The 18,402-nt window shown below is 37.6% G+C and overlaps 1 protein-coding gene across 1 annotated transcript in view; it reads right to left on the reverse strand.

The window, feature by feature from the left end:
- Positions 1–15,375: 15,375 nt before the first annotated feature.
- TMEM171 (transmembrane protein 171) overlaps positions 15,376–18,402 on the reverse strand; it is a 33,173-nt gene continuing 30,146 nt past the window's right edge. The window contains exon 4 of the mRNA XM_003759466.3: positions 15,376–15,710. Coding sequence (XP_003759514.1) covers positions 15,497–15,710 — 214 coding nt within the window. The 3' untranslated portion in view covers positions 15,376–15,496. The remainder of the gene's footprint in view (positions 15,711–18,402) is intronic.

Raw genomic sequence — 18,402 nt, forward strand, 5'->3', positions numbered from 1 at the left:
TCTCTGCCACTGCCTTCTCCCTCATCTACCATGGAAAGTATGTCCCTGGCTAGTTTTACTCCACCCCCTAGTCCTTCCTACAATCCTCTATACACCAATCATTTAGCCAGTACGGATAGTGGAAAGAACTATTTTCCAAGCATATGCCCATAGAGTATCGTCCAATCAGTAGTTAGCCTCAAGCGCTCAGCAGTCCTGACCTCAGTGCATTGATTCAATAGTTCCAGCCCTTTACATCTCCTGCTTTCTTTTGTTTTAGAACACAGGTGGTCATACTATACCTGACATCTCAAGATGGTGAGAGCCCCCAAAAGGAGGTGATCACACCCTCCCTGACTTCTCAGGAAAAGAGGTGAAAATACCAAAAAGGAGGTGATCACAACCTCCCTGACATCTCAGGAAGGGAGATGAAAAGCACCAAAGGGAAGTGGGAGTTGCTAGCGGGTTTCTAGGCTAGAGGCTCTTATTAGAAACAGGTATGCACAAACCCATCAGCATAGGAGGTATTACACGATCACATAGCAATAATGCACAGGCTATTAGTAATGATTCTCCCCACAGTCAGTACAGGCTCAATGTGGTGCAACAGACACGAATTGTACATGCAAGTAGTGATATAACAAACAATATAAATCAATATGGTATTATAAGAGATTTCCAGAATCCTAAAAGGAGGGTATATAAACAACAGTCACACATACGCCTTCTTCAGCAGTCAAGAAGTAGTCCAAAACCAATCTATTGTCTATTGCTTCATATGTCGGGGAATCCAATGATCCCCCCAAGTTTTTGAAGTCCTGCAACAGTCTTTTTATGTATTAGGGAATCCAATGATCCCAGCAGATTTTTAAGTCCTGCAACAATCTTATCATTTCTCAGAAAATCCAATGATTCCTGAGGGTTCTGAAGTCCTAAAACAATCTTATCATGTTTCAGAGAATCCAATGGTTCTCAGGAACACCTCAGGAACAGGTTTTGAAGTCCAACAATTTTTGATGTCCATGAGTCAAACACCATAACTGCCATGCTCTTTCAGTGGTGGGCACAGTCAGCAACAGAACCATGCAATGTTTCTTGGGTCTTCTCCTTTGTTTTAAGGGTCTGCTCCATCTCTCTCTGATGGACAAGGCAAATACGGCTCGTTGGCATCCATCTGATTCCTTCTCCACCTATGGAAATACAAGCAAACCCTCTTCCCCAAGCAGTTAGCCTATCTGGTCCCTTCCATTCACCACTTTCTGGGTCTCTCCACATCACCTGGTGATTATCTAAAGACAATGGAGCTGCTCGCACTGGACACTGCCCTTCCGGTGGGTTATAAAACCTGTAAAACCCTGTAAAAACCTGTATAAAACCCAGAGCCAGTGCATCTTTCTCAAAATTCAAGAAATTAATAGTATAAAGGGTTAGATTTAGAAGTTCTCTAGGGTTGCCTGTGACTCCCCCTTTCTTTTGTTTTTGGAGGAGCATCTTAATGTCTGTTTCCCCTCTCTGCTATTGCCTGTCCTTGAGAATTAAAGGGTATGCCAGTGGTGTGTAAAATCTTATACTGTGCACAAAAGTGTGCAAAATGTTTAGAAGTATATACAGATCGATGCTGAGTGAAATGAGCAGGACCAGGAGATCATTATATATTTCAACAACAATACTATATGATGGCCAGTTCTGATGGACCTGGCCGTCCTCAGCAATGAGATCAACCAAATCATTTCCAATGGAGCAGTAATGAACTGAACCAGCTACGTCCAGAGAAAGAACTCTGGGTGATGACTAAAAACCATTACATTGAATTCCCAATCCCTATATTTATGCCCACCTGCATTTTTGATTTCCTTCACAAGCTAATTGTACAATATTTCAGAGTCTAATTCTTTTTGTATAGCAAAATAATGGTTTGGTCATGTATACTTATTGTGTATCTAATTTATATTTTAATATATTTAACATCTACTGGTCATCCTGCCATCTGGAGGAGGGGGGGTAAGAGGTGAAAAATTGGAATAAGAGTTTTGGCAATTGTTAATGCTGTAAAGTTACTCATATATATATAACCTGTAAATAAAAGGCTATTAAATAAAAAATAAAAATAAAAAATCAATGCTGAAAAAAAAAAAAGAAGTATATACAGATCTTCAATAGCAGTCCGGCCTAAAAAACCGAAGTACTTATTTTTAATCCTAATTGTTGTAAAATGTCTCTTCCCCACAGATTGATGGGGATTTTTTCAGCTATAAAAGAAGTAAAAACTCCTGTTTCACCTTCAAATATCCATCTTAAAGGGGTAGCACTAACTTCAGCTGTTATTGATCCCCCTACGCCAGACATGTAGGTGTCTGCCTTAATCTTTGGCCAGTGACTGGGACAGTTGGCACTTCTAATGACTGTACGATCTGCACCTGTGTCTTCCAATCCTTCTAATTGTATGCCATTTACATAGATAGTGAGCATAAGTTGGTCAGCTATCACAGCTGCTGTCCAGTATATTTCTGGATTTTGTGGCTTGGAATCAGAATCTGGGTGACCATCACCAGGTTGCTTATTAGGAGCCTGTATTAGTAAACCTGATGCTACTATTTCTCTTGGTTGATAAGTCACATATTGTCTACCTGTATTAGTGACTGGGATATTATCTACACTTCCCCAGTTTCCCACATCAGTGTGTGGATGGACACTGTTTTGTAAGTGCTCTCAGGAGGTGAAATAGTCAAGCCTACTGTGCCTGGAGGCAAGGGATCCATAGGCTGGAAAGGAATAGATTTCACCCCTCCAGGGGGTATTTCATTTGTCCCATCTGCATACAACTCTGTTCTCCCCAATTGTAATCCCTTTCTCCCATCCCCATCAGGTTGCTTCCTGGCTGACTGATTGTGTAATCCCTTTCTCCCATCAGATTGCTTTCTGGCTGGTTGATTTTGTAATCCCCTTCTCCTATCATATGGCTTCCTGGCTGATTGGTCATGTCTGGGTACTGGACTTCTAGGCACTCTCTGGGTGCACCATTGGCTGCCATCATGTCCCAAGTGTTTTTTTGTCTTGGGCCCTGGGGCTGGGCCCCTCATCCCATTTCCCTGAATCAGGTTACATTCTGAAGCCCAATGGAAGCCTCTGTTGCATTTTGGAAATGGGATATTGGGTCTTGTTCTCCCATCCTGTTTTCTCATTCTGTCTCTATGCCAACACTGAGCTTTCAGATGCCCTACTTTACCACATTGAAAACATTGATGAGTCTCTCTGGAAGTCCCTTGCCAAAAGGGACCCTGTCTAACCATGTTTGGATCTTGGGAAGTCTGGATCATAGCCTGGCTATAAAAGGCATTTGTGGCCACTGTGGCACAGCATCTTATGATCTCCTCTAAAGGAGCATCCTTGAGCAGTCCTAGTATAATTCTTCTACAAATCTCATTAGCATTTTCTTTTGCAAGTTGCCTTATCATAATGTCTGTTACTGCATTTTCACCAGTAGTTCTTGTGATAGCTGTCTGTAAACGTCCCACAAAGTCAGCAAAGGGTTCATTTGCCCTTGTGTTATTTTTGTGAAGGCTTCACCCTTGTCGTTCTTATTGGGAAGTGAAATCCATGCTTTGATAGCAGCAGTAGCAATTTGCCCATAAGCTGCTAAGGGGTAATTAATCTGTACTGAAATGTCTGCATAAGAACCTACACCTGTTGGTTGGTCACAGGTGATTGGAAGATTAAGTCCACTATACCTATTTTGTTGGGCTTGTATCCTACAGGGCTCACTATATTCAGAAAGCCACAACAAGTTTTGTCCTGGTTCTAAGCCTGTCCTTGCTATAGATTTCCAGGCCCTAGGGGTTAAGATTTCATAAGCCAAATTCTGTAGTAACATCTTAACATAAGCTGATGTAGCCCCATAAAGAGTGCAAGCCTTTTTCAGGTTTTTGAGGATTTCTATATCAAAAGGAGGGTATCTTCTACTTTCTTGACCTGAAGAGTCAAACTCTTGAATCACTGGATACATTTCCAGTTGCAAATCACTTAAATTCTGGTCTTCTTCCCTGGCTTTAACTACTGTCTTTTGCAATCTAGTCATAGGAGGGGGTGATTTTTTTTTTGGGGGGGGGAGGTGCTGGTGGTGTCACAGCCCTTCCTACCACTCCTTCCCCCTCCATCCCAGAAGGTGAAGTTGATGGGGGCGTGTCAAAAACCAGTTCTAATTTAGGTGGGTTGAAGCTGCCTTGTGAAAGTGAGAATCACCACACCATGCCCTTCATCCTCACTTAACTCCTCAAGCCCTCTGGTGATAATGCTGTTAATCCCTCCTTTGTCCTCCTCATTTTCCTTATACTTCCTCATCTGGCCATTCTGAAAACTTTTCTTTTTTCTGTAACTTATAGAGTTTTTTAAGTATGTATATATATGTATATATATATATATATATATATGTAGTGTTTCTTTGGTAAGTGACTCGGAACTATTATCATTATAATAGTCACATAATTGATCTCCTACAAGTTTCCAATTATTTAGGCTTATCTCTTCTTCCTCAAAGAACCAAGGGGACATATGTTCGAATGTATCTAGGAATCCATCAATCTGCTCCCAAGTCATAAATAAGCCCTGTCATTTTATCAGTCTGAGTATACTTCCTACAGATCTCCTTTGGGGTGGGGCTGGGGCTGGGGGTGGATCTTTTCCCAATATCTGCCCCATTGTAACTAGAAAAGGTTACTAGTTTACCTCTTAACAAAGTTAAGTTCTCTGTTTGTCTATTTAAATACTCACCCTGGTCACTGGAGACTTCTTCAGTGAAGTTAGGGTCCTTGGTTCCCATGCTTGGGTGCCAAATGTAATGTCCGCACTAGCACCCAGGACACCCCAGAATCAACTGGAGTCAGGATAAGCAAAAGTCCTCAATCTTTATTCTTAGTCTCAGACACAGGATTGAACAGGATCGAAGTAGAATCTCCATGACTGCCTTCTCCCTCGTCTACTGCAGAGAGTGTGTCCCTGGCTAGCTTTTCTCCACCCCCTAGTTCCTCCTACAATCATCTATACACCAATCATTGAGCCAGTATGGATAGTGGCATATGCCCATAGAGTATTGTCCAATCAGTAGTTAGCCTTAAGTGCTCAGCAGTCCTGACCTCAGTGCATTGATTCAATAGTTCCAGCCCTCTACACCAATGGTATTCAGGGTGAGCAAATAGTTGGAAGTTTATAGCTTAGAGCTGGAGGAAACAAATCTCACAAATAGATTAAAAATGCAGGGGCCAAATATGAGCAAAAAGAATAATTAAAAGTGAAAGGCAATAGCCAGGAACCCCATCCAGAGGAAGGCTGGGGGGAGGAATGGGGAGATGAGGCTATCATGAATTCCTCTCACCCAAATAGCTTTTCCTAGGATAAATACCAAAGAATGTTTAACCAAAATCCCCATTTTTGTCTCCTTCAAGGGGTGGGGGCAGTGTCTGAAGCAGTGGCAGTGTATACAGTAAAAGGAGCACTCGACCTGAGGTACAAGCAACATAATGTTTAAAAGGTGTTAAGCATTGGGTAGAAAGGAGTACAGGTTGAGGAGGGTTCTAGTTAGAGGCATTCCTTTTAAAAGGTCTCTTAGAAACATTGAAGTAGAATGGAAAACTCATTTTACCAAGAAAAGCATATCTCTTAGGTACACAGATGGTACCTCAGGTCAAGTTATGTAGTGGCTTCCTAGTTAATTGTTCCCAAGAATAATTACATGACATTATATTAATTAAATGCTAGTTCTCAGGAAGTTATGAAGAAGCTTCAAGGAAGGGGGTGTAGAATCATTATGAGTGAGTTTGCCAGAATAATTTTATAATGGATATCCTACAATTATTATCTGGGTAAGAGATACTTTCCAGCAAGAAAACAAGATAGTTAGGTTAGTTATTCTTCTAGCGAGTATAAATGGAGTGGCATCCAGGGTGGGGATGGTGACATTTGGGAAAGGGGTCTTTGCAAATAATGCATTAGGTCGCATATGTAAGCTGCCTTGAGGATGCTAAGGGCACACCCACCAATCCTGAATGCCCCCATTGCCCACAGGGTTCCCAAGCCAGACTAAGGGATAAGGAGTTATCTCCCCACTGGCAGGGCCACAAAATGACAGTGAGAGAACTGAAGAGAAAACACTAAGAGCAAAGCTCTCATCCTGGGAGTGTTGTTAAAGGTACGCCTGGAAAAAATAGAAAATAACAAAAGAAATTAAAAAAAGAAAAAAAAAGAAAGAGAGAGAGAGAAAGAAAGAAAGAAAGAAAGAGAGAAGGAAAGAAAGAATAAGGAAGGAAAGAAGGAAGCTAATCTTAAGTGTCCCAGCCACCTTTTGAGTTATTTTTGAAGTGAAGGCTGGGCCATAGTCTCTCTACAAAGCTGGGCTGGGCAGTCCAGAGAGAAGTTCCCACTGAATTGCCTCTGGGATTAGAAGTTGGCCTGAAGGTGTTTGAGACCACCCAGAAGGAGAAAGAGCATGTCCCCTTTCTTCCAAGCTGGGGAAGTAAAGGTGCAATGGTCAGGGGCAAATGGGTAGCATCATGGGCAGCCAAATCTGAAAACCTGTTTGCCTTGCATAGAATGACTTAATGAGCAGGCAATCAAATTCAGAACCTAAAAGAATATCAGTGGGGAGGAGAGGGGCAGAGCCAAGATGGCTGAGAAGACACGCATTTCTTTCTAACTTCATCTCACAAGCTTGAGACTAATTACCAAATCCAGCCTCTGAGTTAGTTCTAGACTGGCAGAATCCATGAATATTGGGAGTGCAACAAATTACCAGCAAAATATAATTTTGAAGATTGCCAGAAAAGGTCTGTTGCAATCAGGCATGGAGGGAGGTGGGACAAATGCAAGCAGGCTGGGCATAGACCCTGGGGAATACATGCAGTGAAGACCTGGGATGATGCAAGCTAGAAAAACTATGAGAAGGAATCTTCAGCAGTGTTGGCTACTCTGCTCTGGTTGCAGGCCAGTAGATCAGCAGAGAAGTTATAAAATATCCAACACAAACTCAAAAGGTAAATAATGAACCCCAAAATGCCAGAATTTCACGGGATGTGGCCATTCCCACCTAGCACCTTCCAATGAGTGAATCAGAATGTAAAATAGCCACTGAAAGAATTCACTAAACACCTCCTGAAAGAGACACCAAAATTAAAACTCCAAGGAATATTGTGGCTAAATTTCAGAACTATTGGGCCAGGAAAAAAATATTGCAAGCAGCTAGAAAAAAACAATTCAAATATCGAGGAGCCCCAATAGGGATTACCCAGGATTTAGCATCTTTCATCTTAAAGGATTGAAGGGCCTGGAATCTGATATTCTGGAAGGCAAAGGAACTTTGAATGCAGCCAAAAATAAACTACCCCACTAAACAGAGTATTTTCTTTCAGGGAAGAAGAGGGACATTCAATGAAACAGGTGAATTCCATTTATTTCTGATGATAAGACCAGAGCTAAACAAAAAATTTGACCTCCAACTCAAGAGAAGCATAAAAAGGTAAAAAGAAAAGAACTCTTGAGAACTGTATTTCTTTTATGGGTATACATAGAGAGTGCATGTATAATTTGATTTTACTGCTATAATATAAAAAAGAAACTAGAGGTGGAAAGGGGATTGTACCAGAAGAAGGGGAAAATAGAGGTAAAATAAAGGAAATTACATCTCACGAAGAGGCAAAGAAAACTTATTATAATTGAGGGAAAGAAGAGAGAGAGATGAACGTTGTTTAAGTCTTACTCTCATCAGATTTGGTTCAAAGAAAGAACATATTTTGTTTCACAGAGAAACTTCTCTCACCTTATAGGAAAGTGGGAAGAGAAAGGGGAAAAGGGAAGGGGTCAGTCAATAAAAGGAAAAACAGAAGTAGTAGGGGAAAGGTAAGAAAGAGGGAGGGGCTTAAAAGGGGGAGAGATGCTTGAGGCAAATGGTGCTCATAAGTAAAATACTGCGGAGGAGGGAAAGGGGAAAAGAAAAGAGAAAAGTATAATTTGGGATAAATAAGATGGCATGAAATACAGAATTAGTAGTTTTAACCGTAAATGTGAATAGGATGAACTCTCCCATAAAACATAAAGGAATAGCAGACTGGATTAAAAGTCAGAATCCTACAATATGTTGTTTACAAGAAACACATTTAAATCAAAGTGATACATACAGAGTAAAGGTAAAAGGCTGGAGCAGAATATATTATGCTTCAGGTAAAATAAAAAAAGCAGGGGTAGCCTTCCTGATCTCAGATCAAGCAAAAGCAAAAATTGATCTAATTAAAAGAGATAAGGAAGGAAACTAAATTTTGCTAAAGGGTACCACAGATAATGAAGCAATATCAATATTAAACATATATGCACCAAGTGATGTAGCATCTAAATTCCTAAAGGAGAAGTTAAGGGAGTTGCAAGAAGAAATAGACAGCAAAATTATAATAGTGGGAAATCTCAACCTTGCTCTCTCAGAACTAGATATATCAAACCACAAAATAAATAAAAAAGAAGTTAAAGAGGTAAATAGAATTCTAGAAATGCTAAATATGATAGATCTTTGGAGAAAAATGAAAGGAGACAGAAAGAAGTACACCTTCTCGGCAGTTCATTGAACCTATACAAAAACTGACCATATATTAGGACATATAGACTTCAAAATCAAATGCAGAAAGGCAGAAATAGTGCAGATCACAATGCAATAAAAATTACATTCAATAAAAGGCCAGGGAAAAATAGACCAAAAAGTAACTGGAAACTAAATAATCTCATCCTAAAGAATGAATGAATGAATTGCAAATCATAGATACAATTGATAATTTCATGCAAGAGAATGACAATAATGAGACAACATACCAAAATTTGTGGGATGCAGCCAAAGCGGTAATAAGGGAAAATTTTATATCTCTAGATGCTTACTTATATAAAATAGAGAAAGATAAGATTAATAAATTGGGGCTGCAACTAAAAAAAACTAGAAAAAGAACAAATTAAAAACCCTCAATCAAATACCAAACTTGAAATTCTAAAAATAAAAGGAGAGATTAATAAAATTGAAAGTAAGAAAACTATTGAATTAATAAATAAAACTAAGTTGGTTTTATGAAAAAACCAACAAAATAGATAAACCTTTAGTTAATTTGATTAGAAAAAGGAAAATCAAATTGTTAGTCTCAAAAATGAAAAGGGAAAACTTTCAATCAATAAAGAGGAAATTAGAGCAATAATTAGGAGTTATTTTGCTCAACTTTATGCCAATAAATTTGATAACCTAAATGAAATTGAGGAATACCTACAAAAATATAGATTGCACAGATTAACAGGAAGAGGAAATAAATTACTTAAATAGTCCCATTTTAGAAAAAGAAATAGAACAAGCTATCAATCAACTCTCTAAGAAAAAATCTCCAGGGCCAGATGAATTTATATGTGAATTCTACCAAACATTTAAAGAACAATTAACTCCAATACTATGTAAACTATCTGAAAAAAAAATAGGAAAAGAAGGACTCCTACCAAATTCCTTTTATGACACAGACATGGTACTGATACTTAAACTAGAAAGGATAAAAACAGAGAGAGAAAATTATAGTCCAATTTCCCTAATGAATATTGATGCAAAAATCTTAAATAAAATATTAGCAAAGAGATGACAGAAAGTCATTCCCAGGATAATATACCATGACCAAGTAGGATTTATACCAAGAATGCAGGGCTGATTAAATATTAGGAAAACTATTAGTATAATTGACTACATCAATAGAAAAACTATATGATTATCTCAATAGATGCAGAAAAGGCATTTAACAAAATCCAACACACATTCCTATTAAAAACACAAGAGAGTATAGGAATAAATGGACTTTTCCTTAACATAGGTTAAAACCATCAGCAAGTATCATATATAATGGGAATAAACTAGAACTATCCCCAATAAGATCGAGTTGAAAAAAAGTAGCCCACTATCACCTTTACTATTTACAGTGTATTAGAAATGCTAGCTTTGGAAATAAGAGAAGAAAAACAGGTGAAAGAAACTAGAGTAGATAATGAGGAAATCAAACTATCACTCTCTGCAGATGATATGATGGTATATTTAGAGAACCCTAAAGAATCAACTAAAAAACTATTAAAAATAATCCACAACTTTAGCAAAGTTGCAGGATACAAAATAAACCCACATAAATCATCAGCATTTTTATACATCACTAGCAAAATCCAACAGCAAGAGATAAAAAGAGAAATCCTATTGAAAATAACTGTTGATAGTATGAAATATTTGGGAATCTATCTGCCAAGGGAAAGTTAGGAACTATATGAGCACAATTACAAAGTACTTTCCACACAAATAAAGTCAGATCTAAACAATTGGAAAAATATTAGGTGCTCTTGGATAGGTCTAGCAAATATGATAAAGATGACAATACTACCTAAACTTATCTATTTATTTAATGCTATATCAATCAAACTCCCAAAAAAACTATTTTACTGACCTAGAAAAAATAACAACAAAATTCATCTGGAAGAACAAAAGATCAAGAATTTCAAGGGAATTAATGAAAAGAAAAGCAAATGAAGGTGACCTAGCTATACAGATCTAAAACTATGTTTTAAAGTAGTGGTCATCAAAATCATTTGGTACTGGCTAAAAAATAGAGTAGTTGATCAGTGGAATAGGTTAGGTTCACAAGAGAAAATAGTCAATGACTATAGTAATCCAGTGTTGGACAAACCCAAAGACCCCAACTTTGGGGATAAGAATCTACTATTTGACAAAATCTGCTGGGAAAATTGGAAACTAGTATGGCAGAAACTAGGCATTGACATAACATCTCACATCATATACCAAGATAAGGTCAAAATGGGTTCATGATCTAGATATAAAGAATGAGATTATAAGGAAATTATAAGAACATAGGATAGTTTACCTCTCAAATCTGTGGAGGAGGAAGGAATTTGCAATCAAAGAACCAGAGATCATTATTGATCACAAAATGGATAATTTTGATTATATTAAGTTAAAAAGTTTTTATACTAACAAAACTAATGCAGACAAGATTAGGAGGAAAACAATAAACTGGGAAAACATTTTTACATCCAAAGATTCTGATAAAGGCTTCATTTCTAAAATATTTAGAGAATTGATTCAAATTTATAAGAATTCAAACCATTCTTCAATTGATAAATGGTCAAAAGATATAAACAATCTTCAGATGAAGAAATTGAAACTATTTCTAGTCATATGAAAAGGTGCTCCAAATCACTATTGATCAGAGAAATGCAAATTAAGACAACTCTAAGATACCACTATACACCAGCCTGTCAGATTGGCTAAGATGACAGAAAAAGATAATGATGAATGTTGGAGGGGAGGTGGGAAAACTGGGACATTGATACATTGTTGGTGGAACTGTGAACGAATCCAACCATTCTGGAGAGCAGTTTGGAACTATGCTCAAAAAGTTATCAAACTGTGCATACCCTTTGATCCAGCAGTGTTACTACTGGGCTTATATCCCAAAGAGATCTTAAAGAAGGGAAAGGGACCTGTATGTGCGAAAATGTTTGTGGAAGCTCTTTTTGTAGCAGCAAGAAAGTGGAGACTGAGTGGATGCCCATCAGTTGGAGAATGGCTGAATAAGTTATGGTATATGAATGATATAGAATATTATCAACCAGCAGGATGATTTCAGAGAAGTCGGGAGAGACCTCCATGAACTGATCCTGGGTGAAATGAGTAGAACCAGGAGATCACTATACGTGGCAACAAGATTATGTGATGATCAATTTTGATGGATGTGGCTCTCTTCAACAAGGGGATGATTCAAACCAGTTCTAATTGTTCAGTGATGAAGAGAACCATTTATATTCAGAGAGGACTGTGAGAACTGAATGTGGTTCACAACATAGTATTTTCACTCTTTTTGTTGTTACTTGCTTGCATTTTATTTTGCCTTTTTTTTTACTGGTTTGATTTTTCTTGTGCAGCACAATAATTATATAAGTATGTACGCATATATTAGATTTAACTTTTTTTTTGGCTGAGGCAATTGGGGTTAAGTGACTTGTCCAATCACACAGCTAGGAAGTGAAGTGTCTGAGGCCAGATTTGAACTCAGGGCTGGGGCTCTATCCACTGTGCCACGTAGCTGCCCCAAATTTAACATATATTTCCACTATATTTAACATATATTGGACTATTTGTCTTCTAGGGGAAGGTGTAGGGAAAGAGAGTGAAAATTGGAACACAAGGTTTTGCAAGGGCTAATGTTGAAGACTTGTCCACACATATGTTTTGAAAAATTAAAAACTTTAATAAAGAAAAAAGAAACTATAAATCCTAAACAGACTTATTTCTCAAGGCTGATGACCTTGCTTATCCTGATGGTTTCAAGAAAAGTGGCAAGCTTATAAATTAATGGAAGTTGATAGAGATCTCAGGGAAGGGGCTGAGTCTGCTGTTCCCCACTCCAACTATTCTTAATGTTTTCATAACATGTGCTGTTTGATACCTCCCCCCACTCTGTGAAGGGGGAAAAGTGTTGAACATCTCATATTTGGTGGTGAATTGATAAGACTTTCACCTCATCCCTCTTGTTCTACACACAGTAATTACCAATTTTAGGCTTAACATGATGACAATACCTCCAAATAACTTAGTAAATAAACAATTTTAGAATTTTCCTAAGTAATAGGCAAATAGTCTTAGCTATAATTTTTATTCCCTTTAATAAATTCCCTTTCGTTTTGGGGAGAAAATAAGTCAGTTCTTAAAATTGAGATAGAACAGATTTTAAAAATTGACAACTTCAGTTAATGAGATTCTCTAGATTCTGATTAAATGTCCTAAACAAACTGAATTGCAATTTAGTTATTTTCCAATTCACGCAAATCATTTCTCTTCTATAACCCAGGAAAAGGGTTAAGGTGCCAGTTTTTACTGATAGGGCCCTCAGAAGTTTGAATCTAGATAATTCAAAAGCAGGCTGTAGCCAGAGTTAGCAAACTGCTTTTCTGTTTTCCTAAAATTCCCAAATTCTTCTGTTAACACTCTCAGTGCAAATAGATTACAATTTACATATCCCTTTAGTGGGCTTTAATTAAAGCTCTTTTAAAATTGCTTTTTCTATCATATCTCAGACAAATTTCCAAATTATTTTTCACCCATAAAAAAATCATTTATCTGTTAGTTGCATCTAAAAAATCCATAGTTATCAAATATAAAGCAATTAGATCCAATAAAACAGTTAATATTCATATAGCATTTTATGCTAAGAATTTTTAACAATCATGTGGTCTTCACAACAACTGTTACTTTCTCTTTACAAGTCAGAAAACTGGGCAGAGAGAAAATAATTTGCCATAAATTACATAGCTAATACATATCCACAACTGAAACAGAGAATGGTGGTCTTACCAAATGCAGAAACTGACTGGTTTTCTCAGCCCCACTGCCATGCTAGATGTGCTAGGAGTACCTAAATTCTTCCCAGGCAGTTCTTGGACAGAACCTGCTGAAAGTTGGGGTGACTGATGCAGGATCTCTCTCTGATGGTAGTTTCAGGTGCCAGGACTCAGGGAATGCTGACCATTGGGCCTTATCCCCCGTTCCATCCCCACTCCCTCAAAACTGGGATGGGGAGATATTCGGGCAAGGTGGTGTGGGATCCCCATGGGCCACTTCCCCTATTCCTACAGGTGAGGCAGAATTTAAGTTTTAATCTGATCTGAGATTAGAGAGGTTAGCAAACAGAGGGAATTGAGCTATATCAATCATGTTAGCAATCCCCACAACTGAGATACACTCAGGACCACTCCAGGGAGTGGAATGGAGAGGGTTCCTTAATTCCTTTTGGCATGCTTTCCCAAAGGAGCAGAAGGGAACTCTAGAAGAGGTAGGACTCAATGAAGGGTTAGCAAAATATTGCTTTTTACCTGGTTTTTTTTTTTTCCTTTTCTTTTCTTTCAGAATGGGGCAAATTCCTAGAATTATCCCCAATGTTTCAGGAATTTTTCTTGCAATCTTAAAATGATGAATTGCCAAAATTCTAATCTAAAATGTTATTTTTATTATATATATATATATATATATATATATGTATATATATGAGAATCTAAGATATTATTTTAATTTTAATTAAATTTTTTATGTAGCCCTCAGCTTGGCCAGAGCTGAAGTCCACAGAAAAAAAGTTAGACTTTTGAAGAGATCTTCCCAGCATTCTAACTATAGCATAGAAGTTTTCTCTTGTTGGTTGTGTTTTAAATCTTTCCAGGTAACAAAATCTAGCTTCACAGAACAAACATGACTTAGACATTATGCACAGAGATGCAGACACAGACAAAATGACATGAAAGAGGACTGTCCCATCTTTGCCAAAAGCCATCTTACTCTTCTCTTGTCCCAAGTGAAAAGGCAGCAAAGGTTCCCTAGGAACTTGACTGAAAATTGCAAGAATTTCCCAGTCTGAGCATCCCCCATCAAGGAAAACTTACTGAGTATGGAGCTCACCATGATGACCCAGACAAGCCTTCTCCTAATAGCTTGGGGTGTCCCACTATAGGATTGTGGGAGAAAAAATGGGGGAGCTTACCTTGACAAGGAGGAAATCAAGCTGAGGAGAGCAGACTTTCCCCATACTAGGCTACCAAATGTACCAGTGTCATAAGGAGTCTCAAAAGAATTTTCAGACTTGAACTCATTTCCTAGTCAAGGGGCAAAGTTTTATTGTAATTGTAATGCCATTTCAAGTGAGCTGAATTCCAAAAGAAGTTAGCAAAGTCCTAAGCCAGAAGAGACCCCTTTATCCAGCTTTCTATCATTGACATGCTAATTCTGTGGCCTAGAGCAGTGGAGTCCCAAATTTGCTCATCACTGACCAACAGATTATCTGACTGATCAGCAATGAACTGAGGAGTGGTCTATTCATTATTGTCTCCAGAGTATGATCTGTGGGACTATCTTGATGCCAGAAGCTATCTGACTGAGAAATGATCTATTTAGAATCAGGCAGATCAGGTGTGGGAGTTTTCTGAGGTAGATTCCAAAGGCAGAAGATTTAGGACTAATGATTTACTGTTAGAAAAGAAGCCCCCTAAAATCAGAGGACCACAAAATCATATTACTTCAATCCCACAGCATAACTCCTAAGGCCTCACTACAACTAAGCCCCAATTTAAGAGCATGTTTGCAGCTGTCACAGGATGCAGGTTTCTAATTGTCCTGTTTATACAAACTGTACCCATGAAAACTAGACAGTAGTCATGTTATCCTGTTTCTTTTCAACAGCAGTGAGTGACATTTGGAGCCATAAATGAGCATGTTAACCATTAGCCAAGAGTGTTATTAGCTGAACTTTGGAGCACTCCAGAGCTTATCAATCTTGTTCTACCTACAAGAAAAGTTGTTGACTGATTATGGAAAAATAAAGCATAACCAAATGTTGTTGTATGTTTTTATTATAAAAACAAATTAAATAAATGTATGATCAGACATAAACAAGAACTTAGGGGAGTGAACTCAGTTCATAGTTCATGGTGGAGAAGGCTGAGAAGAGGAAGAAGAGGAAGTAGAAGAGGTGGGATGATCAACATTCACAGTTTCTTTTTCTTCATATCTGGGAGGTAATTCAGATGAAATATGTGAGGCAGGTGATGTCTCTGAAGATAAATTATTTCCAGAAATTGTATATATAGATTCAGTATCTCTATAAAAGGCTGCTCCTTGAACCTCAGGAATTTGGGTCCTATTAAAAAGAGAAAGAAAAAGCATTTTTTTAAACTATATGAAAACACAGAATTATAATTTTTTTCAATTTTTAATAGCATTTTATTTTTCCAAATACATGCAAAAATAATTTTCAACATTTATCTTTACAAAATCTTGGTATTCCAAAATTTCTCCCTACTTCCTAAAACAGTAGGCAATCTGATACAGGTTAAATGTGTGCAATTCTTCTAAACATATTTCCATTTGTCATGCTGCACAAGAATAGTCAGATCACAAGGAAAAAAATACATAAGAAAGAAAAAACAAGTAAATAAACAACAAAAAAGATGAAAATAATGTGCTTTGATCCACAGTAAGTCTCAATAGATCTCTCTTTAGATGTGGATGGCACTTTCCATCACAAGCCTATTGGAATTACCTTGAGTCACCTCATTGTTGAAAAGAGCCAAGTCCCATCATACTGGTTTATCACGCATAATTTTATTGTTGTTTTGTACAATGTTCTCTTGATTTGGCTCACTTCACTCAGCATCAGTTCATGTCAGTCTTTCCAGTCTTTTCTGAATCAACCTGATTATGATTTCTTACAGAACAATAATATTCCATTACATTCATATACCATAATTTATTTAGCCTTCTGCAACTGATAAGCATCCACTCAGTTTCCAGTTCCTTGCTATTACAAAAAGGGCTGCCACAAACATTTTCATACATGCGGGTGGTTTTCCCTCTTTTATGATCTTTGGAAATACAAACCCAGTAGAGACATTGCTGCATCAGAGTCATAGATTTGAAAGGCCTTCTACTCTAATCCATGCCTTCCAAAAGTAAATAAATAAATAAATCCCTCTACAGTGATCTGAGTAAAAATGGTCATCTCTACAAGGGAAACTCATAATCTTCCCAAGCAACCTATCCAACTTTTGTACAGTCAGAAAATCACATAAATTCTGGTTTGAGAAAGAACTTGGTAACCATCCTGTCCACTCCATTAATCAGAATTGAGTACCTCATTCATTTTGCTCCTTTATTTTTTCTCCAGGGATGACCAGGAGTAAGCTTGTGGACAAAGAGGAGAAAGCTTTTGAAAGCTTTGGTATTGGGAGGCAGCATGCCTAAAGTGAGGAGTAATATTATCAGACTGCTCAGGATCAGCCCAAAGGAAATGATCAGTTAGTCTATCAATAAGTATACCCAGATATTGGGTTGTGTTGGGAATACAAAGAAAAACAAATGACAGTCCCTGTTCTCAATAATCTGATGTGAAAGATACTATGCAAAGATCCATATGCAAACAAAATAATAGGCAAAATAAATTGGAGATAATCAGCAGAGGGATGTCTTTTACATTAAGGAAGATCATAAAAGGTTTGTTATAGAGGGTGGGATTTTTGTCTGGGATGTAAAGGCAGAGATGAGAAAGAAAAGAATTCCAAGCATTGAGGGGAAGGGGAGGGGAGGGAGAGCCAGGAAAAGGTGCAGTTGGGAAGTGGAATGTTATATAAAGCATTAAACCAACCAGCAGATAGAGGGGTAAGGTGTCAAGAAATCAGTAGAGCAGTAGTATATACAAAGGATTTTTGCAAATATTAACTGTTTTTATCCTTGCAACAACCCTGGTGGCTAGATGCTATTATTCTTCCCCTATTACAGATGGAGAAACTGACACAGACAGAGGTTAAGTAACTTTCTCAGCCAGAAAGTTTTTGAAAGTGGATTTCCTCTTCCCTCCCATATATTAAGCCAACATCTGTTTCTTCTATCTATTAACACTAATTCTTTCTGGGGGCAAATAAAACTAATCTGATCTCTAACATGACTGAAAATCCTTTAGATATATAAAGATGGCCACCTTCTAAATCATCTCTTCTTTAGGATAAAGATCCTGAATTTTTTTAGTGAAGAAAACATAATCTCTAGTCCTCTTTTCTCACAAAATGAATTTATTACTAAATAAATTTGGGAGCATTGATGGTTGTCTCAGTGATGACTAAAATTATGCTACTGGCAATTATATTCTTAATGTGACAAGATTGCAATTCCTTAGTCGTATTTTTTCTTAGACTTTAACTTGGTAATATTCTCATAAGTCTTTATCCAAATGAGTTTCAAGTCTTGCCGATTCTGACTCCATAATGTTCCTTTACTCATTACTTTTTTCTACTACCACTGTCCCCTCCTTCACTAATCTCTCACCTGGATTATTACAACAGCTTTCTAATTGGTGCATCCCCCTACATTTCTTTTCCTCTCCCTCATACCCCAATATAACTTATACACCACTGTCTGATTAATCCTGAAATAAAGTTCTAGCCATATCAGCCTCTGCTCTGAAACTATAAATGGGTTCCCATTATCAAGCAAATGAAACCTAAACTTCATAATCTGGCATGTAAAACCCTCCTAGGTCTGACCTCAGCTTACCTTTTTCCCCCACTCCTTCCCTACATGTTCTCTATGCTCTTGCCAAATGGATCTACTTTTTATTCCCTTTCTTGCCTCTCCTCTTTGCTTGTGCTGTTCACACCTTCTGTAGTGTTTTCTCTTCTACTGCTACCTGTTAAACTGCCACCCAACTTTTGAGTCTCAGATCAAATTCTGCTTCTTTCTTGAAGTCTTTACTGACTTCAGTAAATCTCTCTATTCTCTATACCCATAGTACTTTGTGCTCCTTTTTATTGTACATCCAGTTTGTACCTTGTAATACA

This window comes from Sarcophilus harrisii, chromosome 1 (genome assembly GCF_902635505.1).
Source record: "Sarcophilus harrisii chromosome 1, mSarHar1.11, whole genome shotgun sequence".
NCBI lineage: Eukaryota > Metazoa > Chordata > Mammalia > Dasyuromorphia > Dasyuridae > Sarcophilus > Sarcophilus harrisii.